This window comes from Muntiacus reevesi, chromosome 8 (genome assembly GCF_963930625.1).
Source record: "Muntiacus reevesi chromosome 8, mMunRee1.1, whole genome shotgun sequence".
NCBI lineage: Eukaryota > Metazoa > Chordata > Mammalia > Artiodactyla > Cervidae > Muntiacus > Muntiacus reevesi.
Genome location: NC_089256.1, coordinates 82,877,314 through 82,890,870, shown reverse-complemented (window position 1 = coordinate 82,890,870; position 13,557 = coordinate 82,877,314). Strand labels below are relative to the sequence as shown.

The window sequence follows — 13,557 nt, the reverse complement described above, 5'->3', positions numbered from 1 at the left end:
TGATTTGGGTAAAAAACATGGATATTTACAGCCAAAGGTAAAAAATTTATCTCTTATTATTAAAGATAAACTAAAAAGAGGAAACTGCTATTTAAAAGAACAGAGGAAGTAGATTAAAATTATATGAAACACATTTCTTAAAGTTAGAAATGCCTTAAGAAATGTCCATGGAAACATGAGAAGGCCTGGAATAGGATATTAGAAAAAAGGTCACATGAGCACTTTTGCAGACTGTTTTATAGCAGAAATGTTTTGGCAGATGGTTGTAAAAAGTCAAAGAGATCAGTAACCACTAACTTCCGATAAAAAGAAATGAATACAAAAATTCTTTTTAAAGTGGGACTTTAAATGTACTTAATAACTAATAAGAGAATAAAAGGCTTACTTTAAGATATTTAACACAATGTATAAAAAATTCAACTTTCACTAAATATAACTTAAGGAGTGTTTATTGGATTTACAAGAGATTTTATACTAGAATTCCTTTACAAAGCAGTTCCCCTAATGCATTTCAAATAATTCTTCTTTAAATATAAATCTTTTAACACATTGTTAAAGAAATATCACCTCTAAAAAGTAGGATACAGCTGCATGAAATATTAAAAAAAGAGGTAATAATGGTGAAGAGAGAATTATTGATGAGACAAAATACTTGGCAAACGTCTGCTTTATGTACTTCAGGATGTGCCCCCAAATCCCACTTTTTTTTTTTTTTAATGTTACCACTAACACAGAAGATGGAGAGGGTGTAACAAAGGGAAGAGTGATGAACTCCAAAATCTGTAAACTTTTCTGCCAGTCTGGGAAGAGAAAAGTCAACAGAAGGAAGTTGGTGCCAACTACAAGAGGGAAACTCCTAAGCAATGAATTAAATTTTGAAGAAAAAAATTTTAAGCATTGGGTTAACATCATACAAAGTGAAAAGGTCTAGCGATCTGCTGTAAAACACTGTGGTTACACAAAATTATATAAGTTTATATATATGTATATGTTTCTCCAAGTTTATATGTTTCTCCATGTTTTTACATATATAATATATATAAAATTATTAAATATTGTACTATACACTTAAAAATGTGTTAAGAGTGTAGATCTCATATTACATGTATTTTCAAACCAGAATAATACTTCTTTTATAGCATTTGATTAACAGAGAACACAGCATCCATATATAAAATGATCTCAGATGGTTATCTGGCAGGAAACCCTTGACCAACCACCTACCAGTGGCATCCACTTTCTTCTGTTTTTGAATATTTTTTTTTCATTTCATTTTTCATTTTTATTTCTGGATTCTGTTTCCAGTCTCACTCTTCCACTTTTTTCCTTTGAACTATCATCTTTTGCTTTCTCTTTCACAAGATCCAAGATATTCCTAATCCCACCTGGGAGAAAAGACTCAACTACCCTGCTTTGGTTCTCTCTTCTTCCCACATCTAGTTGTGCTGGGCTACCTTATTTTTATTTTATTTTGTAATCAACCTAAAAATAAAAAACAGTTTCTCATGGAGAAGGAAATGGCAACCTATTCCAGTATTCTTGTCTGGAAAATTCCATGGACAGAGGAGCCTGGGGGGTTACAGCCCAGGGGTCACAAGTCGGACACAACTAAGCACACAAGCACAAAAGCAAAGGTTAAACTTTCATTTTTTTTAGAAACTGTACAGATTAGCAATTCTAAAACCACCTCCTGTGTATTGCAGAACTGAACAAGTGAGTAAACACACTGATAGTAACGCCGCCAAGCTTCCACACTGTTTCCAAGTACTGAGAAAAAAGACTAGAATGAACCCCGCAGTGCTGAACTAGAACTGGTAGTATCAGCGTTGGCTTATGGCTTCTGTCCGGAAGGAACCACGGAAGGAAGGGAGGGGGGAAGTGTAGGAGGAAGGGAGAGGAAGTAAAGGGAGAGGAAGGGAGAGGAAGTAAAGGGAGAGGAAGGGAGAGGAAGTAAAGGGAGAGGGAGGGAGAGGAAGTAAAGGGAGGGGAAGGGAGAGGAAGTAAAGGGAGAGGAAGGGAGGGGAAGCAAAGGGAGAGGAAGTAAAGGGAGGGAAGGGAGAGGAAGTAAAGGGAGAGGAAGGGAGAGAAAGCGAAGGGAGAGGAAGTAAAGGGAGGGAAGGGAGAGGAAGCAAATGTAGAGGAAGGGAGACAAAGTAAATGCAGAGGAAGGGAGAGGAAGTAAAGGTAGAGAGAGAGGGAGGGAGGGAGGGAGGAATATATATGTTTTTAACATATATTTCTTAGCTCCGCCCAATAAGAGGGCCGTGAGGCAAACATATCCCACTGAAATGCACACACCTAGCAGTCTCACCTTGGCTTTTAGATATCATTAGGCACACACAAAAAGAACACGTCTCCTTGGAGAAACAGCTGATTTGGAAGTTGGGACTGGGAAAGTACGAAATGAGCCTGGAACATCTTGTGCCAGCAAAGTGCTCAAAAGATGAGGAAACACAACCCCCACGGCAAAACAAAAATTCATTTGACCTTGCTTCATGGAGTTCCAACTGGCCAAATCTGGGGCAATTTTAACATTAAAAATTGTAAATGATAGTAATAGGATGCTCAAGAAATAAAACAAGGGATGGGATGGGGGGTGGGATGGGAGGGAGACTCAAGAGGGAGGAGAGGGAGAGAGAGATATACATACATAGTTAAAATTGATTTATGTTGTCATATGGCAGAAACCAACACAACACTGTAAAGCAATTATCCTCTAACTATAAAAAATAATGAATAACTTAAAAATGAAATAAAATAAGAATCTATGACTCCAATCTGATGTAAGAAAACAAATAAACAAATGAGCAGAAGACAGAAGGCTCTTCCTTGAAGTAGAATACCAACTAATCAATATAAAAGATATTATGGCACTTTAAAAAATATCATTTGGCAACCATCTTAGTAATAAATGACTCAGCCAAGAGTCTTAGATGCTAAGGTAGTGGGAGAAAATTTGACAAGGAAGAGAATATTTATACACAGTCTGAAAGTATCCATTTAGAAATTATTTACTAAAAGGGAAAAACATTAGCTTTACAGTAGATTAATTTAGTGAACACAAACTTTCAAAGTAATCAAAGTTAACATCATCAGTAAGGGGTCAAACCAGAATTATGAATTTTCCACTCTGATGCCTTAAGTATTACTGCTAAAAATGTATAGCTGAATTTAATCATAAAGAAACATCAGACAAAAGTGAATTGATTGGACATTCTATAAAAATAACAGGCCCATATTCTTCAAAACAGTCGAGATCATAAAAGAAAGATGGAGGATTTGCTCCAGATTAAATGAAGTTAGTGAGATATGACAAAAGACAATGTGTTATTCTTTACAAGAAAAAAAAAAAAATTTCTATAAAAGACATAATTAGGACACTTGCTAAAATTTGAATACAAACTGTAGATTAGATAACAATATTATATCAGTGTTAAATTTCCTGATTTTGATCAATGTATTGTGGTTAACAGAAAAATCATTATTCCTTGGGAATGTGTTGAAGTATATATGGTTAATGACCCAGATAATCACAATGGTGTGATCACTCACCTAGAGTTAGGTACCAAGGGAACATTTCATGCAAAGATGGGCTCAATAAAGGACAGAAATGGAATGAACCTAACAGAAGCAGAAGATATTAAGAAGAGGTGGCAAGAATACACAGAAGAACTGTACAAAAAAGATATTCATGACCCAGATAATCATGATGGTATGATCACTCACCTAGAGCCAGACATCCTGGAAGGTGAAGTCAAGAGAGCCTTTGGAAGCATCACTACGAATAAAGCCACTGCAGGTGACTGAATTCCAGTGGAGCTATTTCAAATCCTAAAAGATGATGCTGTGAAAGTGCTGCACTCAATATGCCAGCAAATTTGGAAAACTCAGCAGTGACCACAGGACTGGAAAAGGTCAGTTTTCATTCCAGTCCCAAAGAAAGGCAATGCCAAAGAATGCTCAAACTACCACACAATTGCACTCATCTCACACGCTAGTAAAGTAATGCTCAAAATTCTCCAAGCCAGGCTTTAGCAATATGTGAACCGTGAACTTCCAGATGTTCAAGCTGATTTTAGAAAAGGCAGAGGAACCAGAGATCAAATTGCCAACAACCGACGGATCATCGAAAAGGCAAGAGAGTTCCAGAAAAACATTTATTTCTGCTTTACTGACTATGCCAAAGCCTTTGACCGTGTGGATCACAATAAACTGTGGAAAATTCTGAAAGAGATGGGAATACCAGACCACCTTACCTGCCTCTTGAGAAATCTGTATGCAGTTCAGGAAGCAACAGTTAGAACTGGACATGGAACAACAGACTGGTTCCAAATTGGGAAAGGAGTATGTCAAGGCTGTATATTGTCACCCTGTTTAATTAACTTATACATCATGAGAAATGCTGGGTTGGATGAAGCACAAGCTGGAATCAAGATTGCCGGGAGAAATATCAATAACCTCAGATATGCAGGTGACACCACTGTAATGGCAGAAAGTGAAGAACTAAAGAGCCTCTTGATGAAAGTGAAAGAGGAGAGTGAAAAAGTTGGCTTAAAGCTCAACATTCAGAAAACTAAGATCATGGCATCCGGTCCCATCACTTCATGGCAAATAGATGGGGAAACAGTGGAAACAGTGACTGATTTTATTTTTGGGGGCTCCAAAATTGCAGATGGCGACTGCAACCATGAAATTAAAAGACACTTGCTCCTTGGAAGGAAAGTTATGACCAACCTAGATAGCATATTAAAAAGCAGAGACATTACTTTGACAACAAAGGTCCACCTAGTCAAGTCTATGGTTTTTCCAGTAGTCAAGTATGGATGTGAGAGTTGGACTATAAAGAAAGCTGAGCACTGAAAAATTGATGCTTTTGAACTGTGGTGTTAGAGAAGACTCTTGAGAGTCCCTTGGACTGCAAGGAGATCCAACCAGTCCATCCTAAAGGAGATCAGTCCTAAGTGTTCATTGAAAGGACTGATGTTGAAGCTGAAACTCCAATATTTTGGCCACCTGATGCAAAGAGCTGACTCATTGGAAAAGACCATGATGTTAGCAAAGATTGAAGGCAGGAGGAAAAGGGGACGACAGAGGATGAGATGGTTGGATGGCATCACCGACTCAGTGGAGATGAGTTTGAGTAGATTCCGGGAGTGTGGACAGGGAGGCCTGGTGTGCTGTGGTCCATGGGGTCGTGAAGAGTCGGACACAACTGAGCAACTGAACTGAACTACACTGATACATGATTAAAGTGACATGTCTGTAAATTACTCTCAAATGTTTCAGAAAAAAGTATGTGTTGGGGGCAGGAGAGAGAGAAAAAGAGTAGCAATCATAAAGTACATGGGACAAAATGTTAACAATAAGTGAATATGAATAAAGAATATGCAGGAATTATTTGTACAATTCTCACAACTTTGGTATAAATGTGAAATTATACCAAAATTAAGTTTTTTTTAAGTCAACCCTTCATTTTATCATCAGAGGTAAACAAGTCTAGCTCTTTTCAGAGTCAATCTTGTAAGTACTAGGCACTGTATTAAACACTTTCACACAATATTTCATTTAATCCAGATTCAGGAAGTAAGTTTTAAAACTGCCATACATTCTGCCTGTAAAAGAACTGGGATCTGATGTGATTGTTTGCCTTAACATCCCTTTCTTCTTCTGGCTACAAAAGCCCTCTCCTCTTTCCCCTTCCACAGTGACCGAAGGCCTGCCGTGCTCAGGCAATCATTGTCCCAATCCCTTGACTAAAATGATTCACTCAGTGACGGGCACATGACCCAAGCTTGTCCAGGACCCTTTCTGCAAGCTGACTGCAAGAGGGTCTGAGGAAGAGGCACTGTGTCTGCTGACCTTCCTCTTCGTGTAAGTTAAGCCTTGGGCTGCTGGCTGCCATTGACGCTCACCTGGGGAGAGTCTGTCCAAGAGATGGTAAGGATCAGGGGCCTGCTGCCTCTGTGCTTAAAGATCTTCCCCAGGAGCTAGGTAAACCAGAAAACTCCAGCTGTGCCTAAGCTGTTAGCCTAGTAAGTTTCTGTTACTTTGATGAAAGCACTCCTAACTGACACCATAGATAAAGTGTATACAGATGGAAAGGGCTTCCCAGGTGGCACTAGTAAAGAACCCGCCTGCCACTGCAGGAGCCGTCAGAGACGTGGGTTCAATCCCTGGGTCGGGAAGATCCCCTGGAGAAGGGCATGGCAACCCACTCCAGTTCGTGCCTGGAGAATCCCTATGGACAGAGGAGCCTAGCGGGTTACAGTCCATAGGATCGCAAAGAGTCAGACACGACTGAGGCGACTTAGCACACGCGCATGCACAGACAGAAAACAGTTCAAGTTATTTCTAAGAAACAAAAACATCTCCTTAAAAAGTAGAAAAATGGTGCTTTTCACTCACCAATAATAAGACTATGATCAAACTACTTTCCAGCTCTGTAAGTGAAAATGAGTGTGCGTGCTATGTTGCTTCAGTCCTGTTGGACTCTTTGCGCTGTAGCCTGCCAAGCTCCTCTGTCCATTGGATTCTCCAGGTAAGAACAGTGGAGTGGGTTGCCATGTCCTTCTCCAGGGGATCTTCCCAACCCAGGGATCCAACCTGCATCTCTTATATCTCCCATGTTGGCAGGTGGGTTCCTTACCACTAGTGCCATATGGGAAGCCCAAATTAGCATGTACTAGAAAAGAAAGACTTTATTTAATAGAGACCTTACTAAATGAATATGTGTTATGCCTATTTTTAGTGTGGTTATGTTACACAGTAAAACTTTTAAGAAATCAGCAACCAAAACTGTTAAAAGCACAACAATATCAGTGAACACAGAAAAAGTAAAGCCCAAGGTCCACATTCGATCCCAGTATGTGCCAGTTTAACTCACTTTCTTCTATGACAGTGGTCTTACAGTCTACACACTGACCAACCGACCACACAGGAAATGGATGAACAACTCAAAACAGAAGTCCTACTAGGAAGCAGTGTCTTTTAAAAACAAAGATGAGCAAATAATGTTTATTAAAAACTTACCATCAGAACTTGTGAGGACAAAGATTTCTGCTTGAGTTTGTTTCTTTACGCCTAAACTTCTTGGAAACCAATGAAGGTCTATTGGGTAAATATCATCAGGCAGCTTTACTATTTGACTTGTTTCACCGGTTAACAAGTTCCACTTCACTATCTGGTGATCGTCACTACATGAATACAGTTCTTCAGCAGTAGTCCAGCCCACACAGCTTACTAATTCTTGATGTGTCACCATATTAAGGAGACATAAAATACACAAAAGTCTTCAGTTTTAACAAACACAGTATCTCGCAGATGCAGATTATAAGAACAGTATAAAATAGGGTCAAATGTTTCAAGCTTCAAAACCTATTTTTCAGTGTATGACTTTCATATTTTTTCCATATAAGGAAAGGAAAATAAGCATCTATCAAAACAGTTGTAAGAAGAATGGAAAGCAGGATAAAAAACCCAGGTGCCAAAAGAGAAAAAAAGAAAGATTTAATACATGAAAAAATTTTAAATGTGTTACAAAATATTCTATAAACAAGGCCAAAGGATGCAAAAAGACACCTAACAGATTAAAAGGAATGAAAGATTTACTCTAATCTGTTGTAGGATAAGTGGGGAGAAAAGGGAAATATGTATTTTTTTTATTTACCTATATCTGTATTGTTATTAGAATAAGCATGTATCATTTTGATAAGTTTTTAAAAATCAACTGTTAAAAGAACACTGAAATCTAACAGTTAAATACCTGCTTAAATAACATAATAATTTACCCAGGAAAAAATTACAGCTTAATAGCTGAAACTAAAATCCTACCAAACTTCCTGACATTAAATTCAGGAAGTAATTCAGTTACAGTTTACTGCCCATACAAGGTGATATGGATAAGATATAAACCCTAAAATTCTTACTTTAACTTATTTTTTGGTCTCTGATTTATCAAGTAGATTTCTATAAACTGAGGTGCTCAAGTGGCCCTTACTTCCTATATCAGAACAGGCTCTTACCCTAGCAGAGTGTGTATTCTACAAAAGGAACTTTAAATTGTCTTTTATGAGAAAAGCTTTCTCCTGTTTACATATGGATTTCTATATTACCATATCATCCTAGTTGGGTTGTTTGCTCTTTTGTTGTTATTGTATAATCATTTTACTTCCTTCTCTTTTCACTAATGCTTTCTATGGGCTTACCCAAGCAATCAATAAACTCTAAGAAAAAAGAAAGAGACTATGTGCCATAATTATTCTGGGATGTTCTAAAATTTTTTTTTTAAGATTTTTTTAATACTTCAAAATATGATTAAGCAAATAACCAGAAAAGTAAAAAATGAAATTATAGAAGGGTCTAAAGAGTCTGCACAAATAGGTAACAAAGTGGCATTGGAATACTCAGAATTCAAAGCAAAATCTAAACAAAAGAACCTTGATATCACTAGACAATTACTGAAAAAAAATCTTCCAGTATAACTGTCATAGCTTAAATAGTGTTAGTTAAAACCTTTATTATACAAAGGGAGAGTGTCAGCTAAAACCTAGAAAGAAAATATACACACACACTCCAAAACAAAAAACATTAATTTTATCCTCATAAAAACTGATGTAAGTACCCAGCAGATATATGTGAGGTGTCTTCAAACAGTAAGTCAACTAAAATTATGGGAGAAATGAGAGCACTGCTAAAATAAGAAAGTCTAGAAAGATCATTATTCTTCAGCTTGAAAAGGTAAAAGCAGACACTAGACAGTCAAAAATCTATAAAACTGTAAAAAGCATGAACTTCTGAGGGCACACTTTGAAAAAAGAATAAAAGTGAATCAATGAGAAATAAAAGGAATTACATCTTCACTCAAACAGTAAAAAAATAATAACAATATAAATTCAAAACATTTGATCAAATGTCTAAAATACTGCTTTTTTATCACTGAAGGATCATATTTTTCTTTATTTCAAATCTGTTGAAGAGCAACATTTTGTAAGGTAAAATAAAAATGAATTACTAGGAAAATGATCTTACATTGGGATGTTGTGACTGTCAAATTGCTACAAAAATTTCTTCCCTCTTACTTTCAATTTCTGTTCTTATCACTTTACAGGCCTGTAGTAAAGTCTGAAGATGATACTTCTAGAAGCACTGGTCTAAATAACTAACAATGAAGGTAAAGGGGCCTACCATAGCTTTCCAACATATAATTGGGAGTTCTTGCTGATAAAATACAGGGTCATGCATTTGATAAAATGTTTATAATTGCCACATTCACACATGAAATAATAAAGGTCTGACTGCTCAGACTTCCCCAGCTTACCCTCCATTTTATCATGAGTATGAAAAAACAGAACAGAATTCAGTGAAAACATACTAGGTCTTACCAAGAGCTACCGTTTTTTATGTACTTAAGTACAGTAGTACTAAAGTAAAGTAAGAAAAAATTTAATAAATATTTGAAAGTAAGATTTAGAGCAAATAATTTGTTTTGGAAAAATACCTGCAACATATGACCTCAAATATTTCAGAAATAATTTACAAAACTATCATTAAAGGAATGAAGAAAAAATCCATTCTCCAACTAGGCTACAAAATAGAAGAAAACTTTTAATAATACCATAATAAGGAGATCACAATAAGGTTTATAAGTATTAAAAGGATATGCTTTGGTTCTTTTAAAAGAGATATCTTCAGTCTCATGTCTCCACCTTCCAGCAAAATTTTTTAAATGCCACCTGATTGTATTCACTGTAAAAATAAAAGAAGGAAAATACAGAATACACATTAAGAACACATATACACAAAAAATTAAAAGCAAACAAAATATCTTAGCACCCTGATGATGCTAAAGCACTTTCAATCCTGTTGGCAGCAAATACATGGAAAGAGGAAGAAAACCAGTCAGAGGACTAATTTAGCCAATGGGTGACTAGAGGCTTTAGGCTGGACTCCAGAGGTTCTCTACAACCTGCCTAAAACAGTCCTACAAGCACAGAATGTCAGTAAAACTGGCCAGGTAAATAATTTCCAAGGGCTGTCCTAAGACCTAATCAAAAGATTTTTTAAACTATGGGAGCTTCAACTTCAGCATCAGTCCTTCCAATGAATATTCAGGACTGATTTCCTTTAGGATGGACTGGTTGGATCTCCTTGCAGTCCAAGGAACTCTCAAGAGTCTTCTCCAACACCACAGTTCAAAGGCATCAATTCTTCAGCGCTCAGCTTTCTTTATAGTTCAACTCTCACATCCATACTTGACTACCGGAAAAACCACATCTTTGACTAGACGGACCTTTGGTGGCAAAGTAATGTCTCTGCTTTTAATATGCTGTCTAGGTTGGTCATAGCTAGTCTTTTAATTTCATGGCTGCAATCACCATCTGCAGTGATTCTGGAGTCAAAAAAAATAGTCTCTCACTGTTTCCATTTTTCCCCATCTATTTGTCATGAAGTGATATGACCAGATGCCATGATCTTAGTTTTTTGAATGTTGAGTTTTAAGCCAACTTTTTCACTCGCCTCTTTCACTTCCATCAAGAGGCTCTTTAACTCTTCTTTGCTTTCTGCCACAAGGGTGGTGCCATTTGTGTATCTGAGGTTATTGATATTTCTCCAAGCAATCTTGATTCCAGCTTGTGCTTCATCCAGCCCGACATTTCACGATACACTCTGCATAAGTTAAATAAGCAGGGTGACAATATACAGCCTTGATGTACTCCTTTTCCTATTTGGAACCAGTCTGTTGTTCCATGTCCAGTTCTGTTGCTCCTTGACCTGCATACAGATTTCTCAGGAGGCAGGTAAGGTGGTCTGGTATTCCCATCTCTTGAAGAATTTTCCACAGTTTGTTGCAATCCACACAGTCAAAGGCTTTGGTATAGTCAATAAAGCAGAAGTGGATGTTTTTCTGGAACTCTCTTGCTTTCTCGATGGTCCAATGGATGTTGCCAATTTGATCTCTGGTTCCTCTGCCTTTCCTAAATCCAGTAAACCACACTTCAAGTATTGTTGAAGCCTGGCTTGGAGAACTTTGAGCATTACTTTGCTAGCATGTGAGATGAGTGCAATTGTGCAGTAATGTGAATATTCTTTGGCATTGCCTTTCTTTGGGATTGGAATGAAAACTGACCTTTTCCAGTGAATGGATATACATTAAAATAAATTCCAAAGATCTGATCAAAGGCTAAGATACATTTTTATGGCATTTAATTATGGAACCCACATGGGAATACTATGACATCATCAACCTAGTGATCCAATCTGAGATTTACATTCTATTGGAGGTAAACAGACTGTCCATCAGTTATGGCTGCCATGTGGCAAAGTGAAAAATAAGCAAGTTATCTAAGAAAGAGGTAATAAATCCCTTATACAAACTATATAAAAATCACAATGTAACTGGCAAACAAAAACTTAGAAAAACAAGAGTTACACTCTCACAAATAACCATGCAATCAAAAGATACAAATGAAGAAAATGCTAAAATTGTTTGAATCCAACTTAGTTATAGGATTCTTTGAATCATATTACTAACCTAGAGAAAAAAAATAAATGAAAGTGTAATTAAAGGAAAAAATTCTCTTCACCAAGTAGAAAATTACTGCTAACTACATCAAAGAAGGTGTTTAGTGATAGGTAAGAATTCAGTGGTCCTGCCTTAAATAACTTCTCATTCTCCCAAATTGAGAAGACTTTTAGATTAGCAAGGTGCTAAATACAGCTTATCTCAAAGCACCTTTTTCACTTACTCTATTCATAAATTTGTGAGGATGGGTAGAAAGTTGTTAAGACCACAGAAAAAAATCTGAAGTTTTCTATCCAGTTAATATGTACCGTTAGGGTCAGAAATCTCTCTCTCCCCTCCAGTTCACTTAAGGAGATTTATGTATAACTTCAAAAGTATGAATCTGTGTATAGCAGCCAGAGCAAGAAAATAATCTCTCTTATCACACATCTAAGGCTCACTTTTGGTCCTTAGGAGTTTTAGCACCTTTCTTGAAACTACTTCCTTTCTTCTATCAGACCTCCTTTAACTAGAGGGGGAAAAAAAGTAAAAACAGGTTGCTGTTTCACAATAATTCAAACTCACCCAGCTTATAAGGATTTTAAAATAATAAAGGCAGATAAACTGTTGCTTCTTGAAATGAGAAACAACATAATAGACAAGAATACATGTATGTGAATTTATAATTTTAACCAGAAACTTTAAAAATCTTTAGCAAAGGCATGGTGTATCCTACATCAAAATACCTCCAACTGCAATGATTGAAATCCGTAATAATTAGGAATCATTCCTTACCAAAAGAAATTGTTATCCCAAATAGATAGTAAAGGCAGTATGTTTTTCATGAGAAAGTAATCTGCAACTGTTCAGAAATATGAAGTGAAGTGAAGTGGCTCAGTCGTGTCCGACTCTTTGCGGCCCCATGGACTGTAGTACACCAGGGTCCTCAGTCCATGGGATTTTCCAGGCATGAATACTGGAATGGGTTGCCATTTCCTTCTCCAGGGGATCTTCACAACCCAGGGATTGAACCCGGGTCTCCCGCATTGTAGGCAGATGCTTTACCATCTGAGCTACCAGGGACGCATCAGAGAAAGAGGAGGGTGGCAAACTAACACTGGGAAGATTCTCTTTTACTCATAAAACATTTCTTTGTACATCCTATTGAGCGGAGATCATCTGCATAAAGCACATGTGCATTCTGATGTGAGAATGAATAGAGAAATAAGTGAATAGCTATGGTTTTTCCAGTAGTCTTGTACAGATGTGAGAGTTGGGCCATAAAGAAGGTTGAGCACCAAAGAACTGATGCTTTTGAACTGTGGTGTTGGAGAGTCCCTTGGATTGCAAGGAGATCAAACCAGTCAATTCTAAAGGAAATCAACCCTGAATATTCCCTGGGAGGACTGGTGCTGAAGCTCCAATGCTTTGGCCACCTGATGTGAAGAGCTGATCTCATTAGGAAAAACTCTGACACTGAGAAAGACTGAAGGCAAAAAGAGAAGCGTGCAGCAGAGGATGAGATGGTGAGATAGCATCACTGACTCAATGGACATGAATTTGAGCAAACTCAGAGAGACAGCGGACAGGGAAGCCAGGTGTGCTGCAGTCCATGGGAGCCCAAGAGTAGGCCACAACTTAGCAACTGAACAACAACAACAAACTGGAGCACAGCCATTCCGGGAAGTGCAAAGCTGCCTGAGGGGGGCATGGGGTGTTTCAGCTGCCCAAAGGGATTGATGACCAAGGATCTGACTCGTTAGTGGTGAGTGGCATGGGACGAGAAATAATAGAAAATTTCTAGAGTATCAAATAATCTATTTTGCAACTTTATACAGGAAGCAGACAGGGGCAACTATGCTTCTGCTACTAAAAATCATTTATAATTGTCTTTGATCTAGCATGAGTCAACTTTCACAGGGCTTAAGAGGAAAAACTGTCAAAAAAAAAAAAAAGAGGAAAAACTGTCCCCAGGAAATCCTGATCACCAAACTACCAAAATGTACTCCAAACTTGGCCACTTCTCAGTACCTCTAACGTAAGTCTAAAGCCACCAT

At 37.4% G+C, this 13,557-nt stretch overlaps 1 protein-coding gene across 1 annotated transcript in view; it reads right to left on the bottom strand.

Annotated features, from left to right (window-relative positions):
* IFT80 (intraflagellar transport 80) overlaps nucleotides 1–13,557 on the bottom strand; it is a 113,873-nt gene that overhangs the window by 91,173 nt on the left and 9,143 nt on the right. Inside the window, exons 2-3 of the mRNA XM_065942678.1 lie at nucleotides 9,661–9,744; nucleotides 7,030–7,252 (exon numbers count right to left, since the gene is read on the bottom strand). Coding sequence (XP_065798750.1) covers nucleotides 7,030–7,252; nucleotides 9,661–9,696 — 259 coding nt within the window. The 5' untranslated portion in view covers nucleotides 9,697–9,744. The remainder of the gene's footprint in view (nucleotides 1–7,029; nucleotides 7,253–9,660; nucleotides 9,745–13,557) is intronic.